General features: G+C 40.0%; 1 protein-coding gene across 2 annotated transcripts in view; it reads right to left on the minus strand.

Annotated features, from left to right (window-relative positions):
- FNDC3A (fibronectin type III domain containing 3A) overlaps positions 1–16,535 on the minus strand; it is a 379,001-nt gene that overhangs the window by 193,931 nt on the left and 168,535 nt on the right. For both annotated transcript variants that reach the window (XM_030200475.1, XM_030200477.1), the window contains one exon: positions 9,558–9,616. In XM_030200475.1, coding sequence (XP_030056335.1) covers positions 9,558–9,616 — 59 coding nt within the window. The remainder of the gene's footprint in view (positions 1–9,557; positions 9,617–16,535) is intronic.

The following is a 16,535-nucleotide window of genomic DNA, read 5'->3' on the forward strand; positions in this document are numbered from 1 at the left end:
AAATATAATACATTTATAATAAGCATATGTTAATCCAAATTTTGTGTGTTCTTTGTGTCGAAATATCACATGAATGTGATAAGTTAATTATACCAGAAAGTAGTTTTTAATAAAGTGAATGAATTGTCACAATTCATTCACTTTATTAAAAACTACTTTCTGGTATAATTAACTTATCACATTCGTGTGATATTTCGACACAAAGAACACACAAAATTTGGATTAACATATGCTTATTATAAATGTATTATATTTTCTCTTTATATACATATATTATTCTCTATATTTTCAATTACAATTTTTGTGTACAAATACATTTATTTATTTTCATAAATTGACAAGATTATTTTTATAAATTTATTTTTACAAATTGATGTACTGTCCGAAACATTATCCATGTTGCTTCATAATTCATAATATTTAATAATTCATATTTTAAAAAAAAACAACGTTTATTTTTATACATTGATGTATTGTTCAAAGCACTATTTATGTGCCTTGATTCATAAATTTTAATAATCCAAAAATTTTTTTTAAAGAATTACCTTTTAATACTTTACATATATGATTAAATTTTAACATTCAAATGTCATGTTATTAGAACGAGTCACAGATAATTTTCTGTCTGTTTGTTTATTCATTGATGTCATACATTCAGCGATTGTCGCTTGCTTTATTCATTATATTTATGTTCATGTTATATTTGTAACAATATTCTTTATTTGTTTTATCATTCAATTTAGGTTGCAAAGACCCCTGAGGCAGGCCTTAGGGCCGAAACACGGCCGTGTCGGGTCTATTTTATGTACAAATTTGTTATTTTTTAATTTTGATTTTTTATGTGAATAAATACATATTTTTTGGTATCCTCATCCATTCTCCTCACTTTTTGTTTTTTATCTCACGGTTTCGTGAGGGCGTTTACCTCCTCTTTGTTTTTTGCTTACATGCACATACATCATGTAATTAAACTTAATGATACAGCTTACCCAGGTGGCTTACCCCAAGCTGTCTTACAGTGCTTCATCTGGACTAGGCTATTATATTAACCTCTTCCTTACTTTGTAAAAATTCCTCTGTTTAGGATCAAAGAATTGAAATTGCTTAAATTGAAATAACATTCAACATATACAAGGGAACTTAAGTACAAAATTTGCACCTATTACCAAAGCTCTCAGGCGCAAAGCTAAGAAGGCCTTGTGCCTTCTCTGAGTTTCTCTAGCTAAGTCTAGATAAATTCTTATTTTGATCCCAGAAATATAGAATCCAAATGCCTTCAGGAAAGTTTTAATACTGCATCTCTATCCATTTCCAGAGCAAAGGAGACCAACATAGTAGTTCTCTGAGTTATGACTACTAGTGAGGATTCCTAAAAGGATGTGAGGTTCATTACTTCACCTCCTTGAGCTTGTAAATTACCTGAAACAGTTTTAACAGCTTAGCAATGTTTTTGACATATTTTCTTTATTTGCTCTGATGTTTCAATTGTCTGTTTACTGAGATGTCACAGTCGCACTTATATTTTAGTACAAGCAGTGAGATGCCATCCCTGCTTCCTGTGTTTTTGTCGCTAGTTTAGTGACGTTTACTTCCTTTCATCATTGTAATTCATGTTATTGAGTTTAATATTTGTTATTTTGGTCAAAGTACAGATCTTAGTTTATTTTATCGTACAGCTTTCAATTAATAAATGTAGTATTTTATATCATTTTTAAAATATTTTAGATTGACCCCTGAGGTAGGCGTTGGTTTACACCGATACACAGCCTGTGGTGGGTCATCAATAAAGTGTTCTGGTTCAATTCTTGAGCGCCCTTTGTGTTTTTTTCTGGACTGCACAGTTGCAATTGTTGTACCCTATACTATATCACTAAGTAAATTTAAGAAAATTTAACACTGAAACATTTTTTTTTAAATAATCACCCCTTTTTTACTTTCTAACCCAATGGAATTTGGTAAGAATTATATAAAAGGGGTAGAGAATATCTATCTGAGGGCAGAATAACTCTGAAAATTTTGCAGAAAGGGATGGCCTAAGGAAATGACACTACAAACACATGAGTTCAAAAATAAGCCAAACTGGACTGCATCTGACATACACAAACCCCTATTCCCCCACATCAGACATCTCACTCAACGGCAGACACACCCCACATACCACTGCTATCTTAGATGCCCCTCCATACACCCTACATGTAACACCCCACTCAACAAACCAAAACCCTGCCTCTGCCAATTCCTACCCATGACATTCATCTACATACATTCTGCCCCAGATACTTCACTATACATGAAGACCTCTACCTGATTCCTAACTGGAACTTTTTAAGGCAATCCCTCCACAGTACCTGCTATCTAGGAGGTGATGGTATATTAGTGAGGGCTCATCTTAATTTTTCCCACACAGAGCCAATTCAATCCTAGCTATATCACTGGAGAGCAGTACTGATCATTCACACAATCCCTCCTACCTCCCTGAAAATTGCAGTGGAGTGGAATGGGAGTGGAGGAGTAGCCTAGTGGTTACAGTACCAGACTTGACATCCAGAAGTACCCAGTTCAAAACACTGCTGTTTCTTATGATCTTGGGCAAGTCACTTAACCCTCCATAGCCTCAGGTACAAAATTAGATTGTGAGCCCTCCAGGGACAGAGAAATGCCCAGTGTAACTGAAATGTAACTCACCTTGAGCTACTCCTGAAAAAGGTGTGAGCAAAATCCAAATAAATAAATAAATCCTTGAGTTATGGAAATAAGCGCGCCGTACACCTGGAACAGACTTCTTAGGTCGGTACATCATGTTCTGTCTTTTTGAAGCTGCTTTCAACTCTTAACCCTTTATGAGTAGAGAAGTAGCCTAGTGGTTAGTGCAGTGGACTTTGATCCTGGGGAACTGAGTTTGATTCCCACTGCAGCTCCTTGTGACTCTGGGCAAGTCACTTAACCCTCCATTGCCCCTGGTACAAAATAAGTACCTGAATATATGTAAACTGCTTTGAATGTAGTTGCAAAAACCTCAGAAAGGCGGTATATCAAGTCCCATTTCCCTTTCCTTTCCCTTATTCACATGTTCAATGTCCATGCTGTTTTAATCTTTCCCATAATAAATGTAACTTCCTAATCCCTTATTTATCCTATTTGTCTTGAATAGATCATCAACGCTGACAAGCAGGAACTGTCACTTAAGTGTTTGTGTACAGCACTGCTTATGTCTATTAGTGCTATAGATATCACAAGTAGTAGTAGTAGTAGTAGTAGTATGTTATGCCAGTTCTTGTATTCCACCTATACCTATTCATTTCAAGGCAGATTATAGTAATCAAGAGCTGGGCCAGTCTATCCAGGAGCCAGCAATGGATAAAACCGCCTTGCAGAAGATAATGAGTACAAGACCTCAGAAACAACGGAAGCTGGTTCCATAAGTTAGCCGATATCAAATAGACAATGTGAGATACTTAATTGATTTTAATTGAAAAAAATTACGAATATTACATCTAGTAAAAGGACCCTCTTAACAAGGATACTAGATTCAACATATAGTCAGGAATTCCCTAGTAAGAATTTTGAAGGTGGTAATAGCTAATTTAAACTGAATTCTCTCAGCAACAGGTAACCAGTGAAGTTTGGAGTAATAAGATTAATGTGACTCAAATCGAGATAATCCAAACATCAATCTAACAGCAGAATTCTGAACCAATTGTAAACGATGGATAATTGATTTAGAACAAACAGCTAACATAAGATTACAATAATCCAGTTTAGGAATTAAAGACTGAACCAAAAACCTGTAAACCTCTAAGTTGAAATATTTTCTAAAAATCCTCAACTTTCTCGGCATTACAAAAGAATGACTAATGATGGACTGAGTATAACGCTGCATAGACAATAAATGGTCCAGATAACTGTTATATCCTGCTTCCAAACTTATTCTGTGAATTATCAATCCTGCTGTTACAGGTCAGAAGCAATAATTTGTGCAAAAGGCATTTTATAAAAATGTCTGTATACTTATTTATTTTATTTGTTACATTTGTATCCCACATTTTCCCACCTATCTGCAGGCTCAATGTGGCTTACATAGTACCGTAAAGGCGTTCACCAATTCCGGTATGAACAAATACAGTAATGTTGTGGTACAATAAGGTTCGTGTGTACAGACACATTAGGGAATCGTAGAGAGGAAGAGTTGTTATATGTCCATTACGAGCTTTGGTTTCGTTGTGTTGCAGGGTACAGGCATTTAAGTTGGGTCGGTAGGGTATGCCTTTTTGAACAGGTTAGTTTTTAATGATTTCCGGAAGTTTAGGTGATCTTAAGTTGTTTTCACGGCTTTTGGTAATGTGTTCCATAGTTGTGTGCTTATGTAGGAAAAGCCGGACGCAAAGGCAGATTTGTATTTGAGTCCTTTGCAGCTTGGGAAGTGGAGATTTAGGTATGTTCGTGTTGATCCTGTTGTGTTTCTGGTTGGTAGGTCTATGAGGTCTGTTATGTATCCCGGGGCTTTGCCGTAGATATTATGATGAACTAGGGTGCAGATTTTGAAAGCAATACGTTCTTTGATTGGGAGCCAGTGCAGTTTTTCTCGGAGGGGTTTGGTGCTTTCGAATCACGTTTTTCCAAATATAAGCCTGGCTGCCGTGTTTTGAGCGGTCTGAAGTTTCTTTATAATTTGTTCTTTGCATCCCGCATAAATTCCGTTACAGTAGTCTACATGGCTTAGTACCATTGATTGTATCAAGTTGCGAAATGTTTCTCTCGGGAAGAATAGTTTCACGCGTTTGAGTTTCCACATTGAGTGGAACATTTTCTTTGTTGTAGATTTCACTTGGTTCTCTAGTGTGAGGTTACGGTCGATTGCAACACCGAGAATTTTCAGGCTGTCTGAGATAGGGAGGGTATAATCTGGGGTGTTTATGTTTGTGGGCTTGTTCGTATTGTATTGGGATGAGAGGATGAGAGAGTGTGTTTTTTCTGTGTTGAGTTTTAGTTACATAGTAACACACATAGTAGATGACGGCAGAAAAAGACCTACATGGTCCATCCAGTCTGCCCAAGATAAACTCATATGTGTATACCTTACCTTGATTTGTACCTGTCTTTTTCAGGGCACAGACCGTATAAGTCTGCCCAGCAGTATTCCCCGCCTCCCAACCACCAGTCCCGTCTCCCATCACCGGCTCTGGCACAGACTGTATAAGTCTGCCCTCCACTATCCACACCCCCCAACCACCAACCCCTCTTCCCCCCACCTGCTCCGCCACCCAATTTTAGCTAAGGTTCTGAGGATCCATTCCTTCTGCACAGGATTCCTTTATGCATATCCCACGCATGTTTGAATTCCGTTACCGTTTTCATCTCCACCACCTCCCGCAGGAGGGCATTCCAAGCATCCACCACCCTCTCCGTGAAAAAATACTTCCTGACATCTTTCCTGAGTCTGCCCCCTTCAATCTCATTTCATGTCCTCTCGTTTTACCGCCTTCCCATCTCCGGAAAAGATTCGTTTGCGGATTAATACCTTTCAAATATTTGAATGTCTGTATCATATCACCCCTGTTCCTCCTTTCCTCTAGGGTATACATGTTCAGGTCAGCAAGTCTCTCTTCATACGTCTTGGAACGCAAATCCCATACCATTCTCGTAGCTTTTCGTTGCACCGCTTCCATTTTTTTAACATCCTTCGCAAGGTACGGTCTCCAAAACTGAACACAATACTCCATGTGGGGCCTCACCAATGTCTTTTACAGGGGCATTAAAACCTCCTTTTTTCTGCTGGTCACACCTCTCTCTATACAGCCTAGCAATCTTCTAGCTACGGCCACCGCCTTGTCGCACTGTTTCTTCACCTTCAGGTCCTCAGATACTATCACCCCAAGATCCCTCTCCCTCTCTAGTTGAAATGCGTTTGCCCATGAGTCCATGATATTCAAGCTGAGCTTGATTTCGTTGGTGATTTCTGTCAGATCACTTTTGTAAGGAATGTATATTGTGACATTGTCTGCATAGATGAAAGGGTTAATGCCTTGGTTGGATAAGGATTTGTCTAGTAGGGTCATCATTAGGTTGAAAAGGATCAGTGATAGTGGTGATCCTTAAGTACTCCGCATTCTGCTTTCCACGGTGGTGATATATTTGAGCTTGATTTCACTTGATATGTTGTAATGATTACGAAACCCTTGATCCAACTAAGTATGTGTCCACCAATCCCGAAGTAATCTAGGAGTAGTATTTTATGGTTTACCATGTCGAATGCACTGGACATGTCAAATTGGAGAAGTATGCTTTTGCCTGTTGCTATTTCCTGCTTGAATTTGGCTAGGAGGGTAATTAGTACTGTTTCAGTGCTATGGAGGGGGCAAAATCCTGATCATCATTCATGTAATATTGTGAATTTGTTTATATAATCAGTAAGTTGTTTGGTTACCATGGTTTCCATCAGTTTGAGCACCAGTGGGATTGATGCTAATGGGCGATAGTGATTTCGTTTGATTTTTTTCTTGGGATCTTTTGGTATTGGGGTGAGTAGGATGTTGCCATTTTCCTTAGGGAAGAGACCTTGTTGAAGTTTGTAGTTTAAGTGGGATGTAAGGTCTGCTATGAGGCGGTGGGGGGCGGATTTTATTAGGTAGCTGTGGCAGGTATCCAATTTACAGTGAGAGTTGGAGAGCCTATTAATCGCCTGGGTGACTGTTTCCGCGGTGAGGAGAGCCAGTTTGACCAGGTTCGGTCCTCTGGGTATTCACCAGGGGTTGGGTCCAAGCCAGTGATGACATTTTCAATATCGGTGTTGTCCTGAGGTAGCGTGTTACGTAGGTTTGCAATTTTTTTATTGAAGTATTTAGCAAGGTTGTCTGCAGATGGGATGTCTGTATTGGTTGTGGTGACCAAGGTGATGTCTAGTAGTTTGTTCATGAGTTGGTATAATTTCTTCATGTCTTTGTAATCTGGCCCTATTTTAGTTTTATAGTATGACCTTTTGGTCTGTCTTATTGCGTATTTGTATTTTCTTTGTATGCGTTCCTATAAACATTCTTATACTGATATAAGCAAGCACCTCCTGGAATCCCTTGCCTATTAACTTATACATGCCCAGGAAAGAGCAAGGTCTTCATGTTTTTCCTGATCATCATATAGTTCAACACTGATCTTACTCTCTGGGCAACAAATTCTACAACTCAGGTCTCACAACAGAGAAAGCACAATTTATCAATCTTGCCTTATGCATTTCCTTTTGAGATGGAACTTCCAGCCATGTATACAAAATTCTCAATACATGCCCTGGTTGATATTAAATGTTTTTTTTTTCAAGCTATGTGAGAAGGGCCCTGCATTATGACTAAAAGAATGTAATAACCTTAAAACTGGATATGCTCTCCTAGGTAATCCATGTAAATCTTTTAGGAATGGTCATGCACTTTTTTTTGAATACCCAAACATCAGCTTTATGACCCTACTCAGAACTACCTGTTAACATTTTACATTCTTCTCAGGTGTTGCTAAATAGAGGATATTAGAATAATAGACACAGTTCTCAATTTTCAGGCAGCTCTCTCAGTAGCACAATAGAAATTTAGGCATTAAGATCAAATACCCCATCAATCTGACCCTTCAAATCTCTAACAGTCTCATTTCCTTTTCTTTGATTGTACATAATGTCGGGATTGTTAATTTACTTCCTCCATTAAATCCATAAAACCTCTATGATAGGAGTTAATTAGCTTCCAGTTATGTACTGATCCACATTCTAAATATTTCCTCCTAATTTAGATGGTGGTGTAAATCAACTGAAATTAATAGACTTTATAGATGTAAATATTAGTGCTTAAGAATTCTATTTGATTGAACTATCCTATTTGGAATTTTTAGTATCACCTAATGGCCAGCCAATTGTCCGTTGATTTATTTATGGCAGGAGTGTCATGAGCTAGAATCGCATCCTGTGCGACATGTCCCCATTCACTACGCTGTGGTCAGGCAGGGGAGACAATGGAGAGGAAATATTTTTGCACCTCTTCCTTTCTTTAAGCTCTTTTTCAAGAATACATCAGTTGTCCTACGGAATAAAGTTTTATCACACACAAAATTATTACTTCACCATGAAACCTAACAGCTTAAAAACTGGCATAGATACGAACTGCATTAAATGTGATTACTTCTAAGCGTATGTTAAGCTGATATAATAATGAATGTGATACCAGGCTGTTCTTTCCTTTTTCTATCAGAACTTATATCTCAGGGGGTAGATCTGGTCAGGGATATCTTGACTTGTGTTACGCATAGCTGCGTTTCATTGACAAGATTACATGAGGAAGCACAAAAGAGTGAAATCTTGGCACTGGAAACAATAGTAGTCTAGACTGTCTGGGTCCACTTGCAAAAGCCTTGTTTGGGCTGTGCCATGTTTGATCAATTTCCCTAGAGATAACAGAGCATGTCTACTTGTCTTGCCTTTTTATTTTGGAGGGCCAAAGTTCTACCCCAGTCCCATCCCAACTCCACCCATGACCCCATTATCTTCCTTTCTTTTCCCTACCATTCTATAGCCCCTTCCCCCATGGCATCTAGCATCTCTTTCCTTCAGCATCTCTCCCTCCCTTTCCCCAACCCATACGGTCCAGCATCTCTCTCCTTTCTTCAACTCCCCTCCCCCAAAAGGTGTTTATTTTGTTATCTCCCTACCTTTGGGCAGAAAAGCTACAATCAGCAAACAACAGAGTCATGCAACCAGCTGGCATGGGGCCTTGAGAATCCATGCATGCTCAAGGCCTGCTGGCTCCCACTCCCTCTGAACTTCATATTTCAGAGAGAACAGAAGCCGACAGACCTTCAGCATGCTCAAATGCTCTATGCCCTGTGCTGGCAGGTCACAAAGCTTCTTCTATTATGCTGATCATAGGGGAGGGAGGGAAGAAAACTTGTCAGGGTGATATGACACCTGTGCCTATCCCAATGTACCTATTGTCTGCCTAAACTTTTTAATGTTGCTTCAGAGATTCCAAATTTCATACTCATGATGGAAATCCTTGGACTTGAGTAAACACTTAGGAGAATAAAACCTTTAAAGAACCAAAGTCTAAGGGACCCCTTTTAATAATAGTTACCATCAGTGCATTTTTTTCTAATGAAAAAGGTGCCGGTACTCAAATGCGAGGGCCACCCTTCAGGGTGGGGTGATCATTGAAGGACCCTTCCTACAATAGCCAGTCCCCTGCAGCCACTCACAGAATCTATGACAAGGCAGAATTGGTGTGTAGAGCCTGAACTCTTTCATGAAAACTTGGGGGCCATGGGTCAATTTTAGCAGACAATGGAAAAGGTGCTGGTACTCAGTACCCCCAAGTACCCCCTCAAAAAAAGCCCTGGTTACCATACACTAATAGCATTAATGCACTGCAATGCCATTAGTGCATGCTATCTACCACCGTGTCCCATTTTATTTCTATGGATGCACTGGCAGTCAGAAGACATTTAAAGGTGACTGCATTTGCCAAGTGTTTGTAAAAGGGGGTCTACCTGAATCCCTTAAAATGATTTTAGAAGAAGAAAATTCCACTTACCATTGGCTTGGTAAGATTTGAAAGAAATGATTCAAGTGCTTTTGTTTCTTCATCTTTTTCTTTAAAAGATAAAAAAAATCACTTGTTAGCAATTTTTTGTATTTTATGTGCATACACCTTATTTGTATCTCAAATAACTATGCAAATTACTTCAAAGAATTATAAACTGTTACAAAAATAGCATATATAATTTTTACAAGTTACATATACACTTTACATCTCATGAAGAAATGAAGAGCGTTGATGTCCCATCGATTCATTACTCTTAATAGAACTGTATATATGATTTATTAAACATATATAGGATAACAACTCATGTAGCATGTGATCACGAGTACTCAGTCCATAGGACCTCAGCATATCACCACAACACATCTACAGTCAAAAGACCTGAGCTACAGGACCATCTGTATCTCTGCCAGTGTATCAGAACTCACTGGTGCATCACCAAGTGCTGGGAGGTGTGTTACCAAATATTTGACAGACAAGCACGAGATTTCCTTAGCAATCATGTGTGTCTGTAGGCTGGAGAGGGCAGAGAGCCAGGTACTTGAAATCTCTATAACTACTCCCTATTTTTCCTTCCCCACAACCCCAGTGATCACTTCTGCCATCAAAGTTACCCAGAAATTTTGCAGATGTTTTCCCCTTTCCCCTACTCCCACCTCTAGCAATCATAACTACTGTGCCCTGCACCCATCTGCCCTACCATCACACTCACTGATGCCATCAATATGGGCTAGAGACGTTGTTTTCTTCACCCATCCTTGTGACTAATCACCACTGTTGATCTGGCCCAGTAATATGGGGTCCTGCTCCCTCAACTGTGGCTATGATCACTTTCTGGATATCTGTGTGGCATGAAGAATTTAGTCATAATTTCTTATGTGAAGGAATCGCTAATAAATTAGCCTTCTTATGAATGTAGGGTGTATCTTGGTTGATATGGAAATAGTAAGGAGTATAAATAAATTGGTATCCCAGTATAAAGTGCTTGATACGCCATAATTATTTTTAAAAATTTAATTCTGGCAATAACAGGCATACAGTGTTGCTCACAGAGCAGAGGAGTAACATGATCCAAAGGATGAGTTAGAAACTGTGCATTAGGGGTATAAGAGAGAAGAGATGAGCCTGGTGCAATAGAAATGCTACAGGAGGAGAACCCTATGGATAACAAGTAACCCCCCCTTCTTTAAAAAAAATGGTTTTCAGGTCTGAAACTAGGTGGAGACTTGGAGGTGAGAGAGAACATGAACTCAGGGAGAGAGTGGGAGTGTGGGTACATGGTAATTAAATAAGGACTTAGAAATGGTGAGAGTAGGGGTCTCAGAGACTGGATGGGAGTGAGGGCAAGCAACTGGGTGGGAGAATGTATAGGAATGTGTTAAATGAGATGAGGTATTTGATACAGGATTGAAAGGTGGGGTGTGGAGGTACAAGAAAAGGCAGAGACTGAGAAAAAAGGTCTGTAAAATCATGAGAGAAAGCAGACATAAAAGGAAGTATAGGAAAGTAGGCAGCTAGAAACAGAAGAAGAGGCTGATAGCAAGAAAAGGGATGAGTGACAGGAAGTTGATGAGGCTGAGGAAGGACTGAGAGACAGTGGAAGATAGATAACAGCTGGGGAGTGTATTAAGTACAGAGGGATGGGAACGGTGTTCATGAGATCGAGTGAAAAACAGAAGGGGGGGAACAGAAAGCTGAGTAAGCAGTGAGAAACAAAGGAGAGAACCAACTGAGGAGTGAAGGGAGATTGACAAGGAGTAGGTAAGGAGGTGGTAAAAAAAAAGGGAAATTGAGGACTGGAAAATGGAGAGAGGGTGTGAAATCTATCTATAACTGCTTAGAGAAGGGCAGAATAAAGAAATGGAGAAAAAATGAAAAGAAAAGATTAATGTCAGAGACAGAGATAGGGAAGGAAGGAAGATGACAGCGCTGCGTATGCCTTGTAGCGCTATAGAAATGCTAAATAGTAGTAGTAGTAAATGGAAAACGGACATGAGGCTTTGGTAATGAATATAAGAGAAGACCAACAAAAGGAAAGTGGAAAGAGACCAGGACCACTCTGAAAAGAATAATAAATTTACCAAACAATTTAGATAAAAATAATATTTTCAGTTTTTATTGACTGGAAAAAAAGCTGAGCTTTGGGAATTTGCCTCTCTCATATATTTGTATTTTGTACACTACGAGGGGGGGTACATTTCTGTTTTTATTTCTCTTGCATGGTACTGTTCATGAAGACTATGAATTTTTGTGATTTTCATTTCTAATTCTTGGCCCTTTATTTTGTAATTGCTGTGGACTGATGTGTGTTCTGCATGTGACCAAGGTGAAGGATTCTGCTACATTATAGTTACTACCTGAACAGATCTGAACCCTTTTAAAAGTTTAGTCCAGTGGCATGCTAGAATAAAATCTCTACAGAAATAAGCAGAAGGATACAAAATACCTCTTAAGACAATTTTCTTAAGATAATTTTTAAATTATGAATATCATATGTGGGAAAGGGTGTTTACATCTTTACTTAAAGTGTCAGTCTCTAATGCTTTAGTAGAAAATGGCTATAAAATACTATATTGTTGGTATTACACACCACAGAGACTAGCCAAGATGTTTAAGGGGGGGTCTGCTCTCTGCTGGCGTAAATGTGGTATGGAGGGAGACATGGAGGGGCATAATTGAACGAAAACGTCTATCTCCATGGGCGTTTATCTCCGAGAACGGGTCCGTGAAGGAGCGGACCAACCGTATTTCCGAAAAAAATAGACGTCCATGTTTTATTCGACAATTTGTGAGCTGGGCGTTTTTGTTTTTCAGTGATAATGGAAAATGAAAGCGCCCAGCTCAAAAACGAATAAATCCAAGGCATTTGTTTGTGGGAGGGGCCAGGACTCGTAGTGCACTGGTCCCCCTCACATGCCAGGACACCAACCGGGCACCCTAGGGGGCACTTTTACAAAAACAAAAAAAAAGGTAAAAGAGCTCCCAGGTGCATAGCACCCTTCCCTTGTGTATTGACCCCCCCAAATCCCCCTCAAAACCCACTGCCCACAAGTCTACACCATTACTATAGCCCTAAGGGGTGAAGGGGGGCACCTACATGTGGGGGCAGTGGGTTTGGGGGGGTTGGATGACTAAGCATTAAGCAGCACAATTGTAACAGGTGGGGGGGGGATGGGCCTGGGTCCACCTGCCTGAAGTCCACTGCACCCCCTAACAACTGCTCTAGGGACCTGCATACTGCTGCCAGGGAGGTGGGTATGACATTTGAGGGTGAAAATAAAAAGTTGTGAAACATCATGTTTTGTGGTGGGAGGGGGTTAGTGACCACTGGGGGAGTCAGGGGAGGTCATCCCCGATTCCCTCTGGTGGTAATCTGGTCATTTAGGGCACTTTTTGGGGCCTTATTCGTGAAAAAACAGGGTCCAGGAAAAGTGCCCTAAATTCTAGCTACAAATGCATACTTTTTTTTCCTATTATCGGCGAAAGGCACCCATCTCTCCTCGGCCGATAACCACGCCCCAGTTCCACCTTCGCCACGCCTCCGACACGCCCCCGTCAACTTTGTACGCTTCCGCGATGGAGTGCAGTTGAAAACGTCCAAAATCGGCTTTCCATTATACCGATTTATTCGTTTTTGTGAGATAAACGTCTATCTCCCGATTTGGGTCGAAATCTAGGCGTTTTTCTCTTTCAATTATAAGGTGGATGGTCCATATCTGGTGGGCTTGCCCACAGGCTCAACAGTATTGGGACGAGGGTTCTGAAATTGATTGCTAGTATAACAAAAATTGCTTTTCCCATGAAAATGGACCATTGCTTGCTACACATAAGACTTCAGGGCAGCAAAAAGTACGCGCATCAATTGGCCACTCAGATATTGGTGGCCAACAAACTAGTGCTGGCGGCAGCATGGAAGCAACAGACTCTACCGGGACTAAAGACGATTCTGAGGCAATTGGACAATATTCAGCTGATGTCTAAGCTGACTGCTATGCGACTGGGTCACCTGCTACCCTACCATCGAGTTTGGGATCCATACACGGAGTGGTTGGCACAACCGGACTCTACCTTGGCAATTCAATAGGAGAGAGGGAGGGGTGGGGGGATGGTGGGAAAGGGGGATATAAACAGTTGATTAAAGCTATTTTGAAGATGTTACACTATTAGGTTGGAAAGTACCCAACTGAATATTTGCAGTTACATTTGTATGTTTGATCTTTATTCAATAAAAATGTATTAAAAAAAAAAAAAAGATAATTTTTAAATAAAAATATAACATCCAGACTAACTTGAACGTATATTTTGTAGAATAAGGAAAAATATTGCAAGACAATTATGTTGAGATATTCAGCCATTTTCAATGATCAGAATTTGTCCATTATAAAAATATTTTAATTTAACAAGAGATGTATGCAAAAGTTACAGGTATTAGAGCAGCCCAAAGGAACATCCTAACAGAGGATAAGAGACCAATTTTTCAAGAATACCTGTCAAGAGATAATCATACAAGTACTCTGCAAGCTATTTAAAGGCTACAGATTTCATTTGCTCCATTGTGATCTTATAGAGTTAGGATCTATTGTATAGGACTATTGCTGCTTTTAAGATGTTATATCTTTTAATCTAGTTTCTTTAATCACTTTGATATTATTGAATGTTTTACCTTGTCCTGTTATTACCTACCTGCTATGAATTATTTATTCATTTACTCCTAATTCATTTGATATTTTATTTCTCACATCTAATTTACTTGATATTTCCATATACCTTAACTGTAACACCTCTCTGTACTTATCATACTGTTAATGGTGATCACCATTGCGGCATTATTGTAAGCCACATTGAGCCTGCAAATAGGTGGGAAAATGTGGGATACAAATGCAGCAAATAAATAAATACATAAAGCTAAGTTACATACGTGAAGCATATGTTCTCTGAGAACAGCAGGTATATATTCTCACATGTGGGTGACGTCATCCATGGAACCTGATGTGGGCACTGCCATAGAGCACTGTCACTTTAAAACTTTGAGGCAGTGCCCCCACTGCGCATGCGTAGGTGCCTTCCTGCCCGACACTCGAACACAGAACCAGCAATACAATACTAAAGTTAAGAAGACAACTCCAAGGGGAGGTGGGAGGGATGCAAGAATATATGCATGCTGTCGCCTGCTACAGGTAAGTAACTTAGCTTTCTCCGAGGACAAGCAGACATGATATTCTCGCATGTGGGATTCATTAGTTGCCAGGCTCACAATATAATAATGAACCTGGAAACTATGTAGAATTTAAGCCTGGCTGAAAAAAAGGGCCAAAGTGCGGACTTGACTTTTGAGGTATAAATCTAGCACCCAGAGTTGGGCGTGGAAACCATCACTAAGTGTTATTCTCTAAAGGGTGTGCAGCCCTTGTAGAAAAGTGCTTAGCACTGAACTTTTCTGGTGCCCGCTTATAAACAGCATTTATCAAATTCTCCCTCAGTGTTTCAATCTGTCTTAACTCCACCACTGGGAATATTGTTACCAAACATGGGTGATAGCAAGGGCAACAGAACGCCTTTTTTAGTGGGGCGGCCAAGGAAATCAATAAAGCCCCACCATCATCTCCTGCTGCTGATTTCTTAATTTACATGTTCACTTTAATGTTGCCCTTTCTTGCATACATTGCTTGCAAGAATCATATAATTATTCACAAAGAAGATGCCCAATCAACTAATAAAAAGCTTGATGCTAGAAAACCATAGTGGAGGAGAAAACTAAAAAAAAAAAAAAAGGCATAACTAATAGAAACATAAGTACCAAGCAACTAATTAAAAACATGTTTAATATGTATTTATTAAACAAGTTACACACAAGTTCAAGCAAGTTATATACATCACAGGAAAAGAAACACACATCAGCACCCTTTAGATTGTAAGCTCCTTGAGCAGGGACTGTCCTTCTCTGTTAAACTGTACAGCGCTGCGTAACCCTAGAAGCGCTTTAGAAATGTTTAGTAGTAGTAGAAAAAAGATTCTGCAGGACTACTTGTCGAAATTGGCTATCCCGCCTAGAATGCTGCTCTAGACAGCAGTGAAGGTGTGGACAGAAGACCACGTTGCCACCTTACAAAAATTCCTCACTGAAGGCAGAGCAGAACTGGGCTCTTACACTGTGAGCAGTGACAAGGCGATGGAGGGTCAGCCTAACCCTGAGCATATGTGTAGGTGACACAGTCAGCTAGCCAAGTGGAGATATTAAGTTTGGTGATGGGAATCTCTAATCTGTCAGGGTTGAAGGACAAAAAAGCTGGGAGGACTTCCTATGAGGTTTTGTACACTCCAGATAGTAAGCTAGAGTGCACTTGCAGTCTAAGGTTATGCAGTGCTGCTTCTCCAGGATGAGCGTGTGGCTTAAGAAAGAAGAGAGGAAGTACAATGGAATGATTGAAGTGGGGACTCTGTAGGGGTATTTACCTGAGATCTCACCTGAGCTGGTCTTGGTTCATACAAGCCTGACTTCCTGTTACAACAAGATGGATTCTACAACCTCTGACCTGAACACATCTGTGTCAGCAAGATCCAGCTTTTCAGCTTTTGGAAAATCACTGGTTGGCATGCCGCATCCAAGGACATTCTGTGTTGCAACCACCCCTTTTATCTCCCTGAGAAGCTGAAAGGGGAGTGAGACCCATGGCTCCAGAAAGCATGGTTGGAGACCGATATGCAGACTATGAAGTAACAACTTCAGGGTCACGAACAAAGGACGCTTCTTGCTCATGGAATTGGCTGGACAGGATCATGATTGGTCCCTTGGTATCATCTGACTGAGAGGTACTAAGAAAGTGGGAATGGAAGAGAGAAGACAGTTGGGACTGGCAAGAGGAAGAAAAAGGACCCGAGAACCCCATCACGGTTAGAAGGCTCGGGGAGAGCAACAGACTGTGTTGTGCTAACCTTGTGAACTACATATCTGGTGGAAATACAGATTGG

This window comes from Microcaecilia unicolor, chromosome 4, assembly GCF_901765095.1.
Source record: "Microcaecilia unicolor chromosome 4, aMicUni1.1, whole genome shotgun sequence".
Lineage (NCBI taxonomy): Eukaryota > Metazoa > Chordata > Amphibia > Gymnophiona > Siphonopidae > Microcaecilia > Microcaecilia unicolor.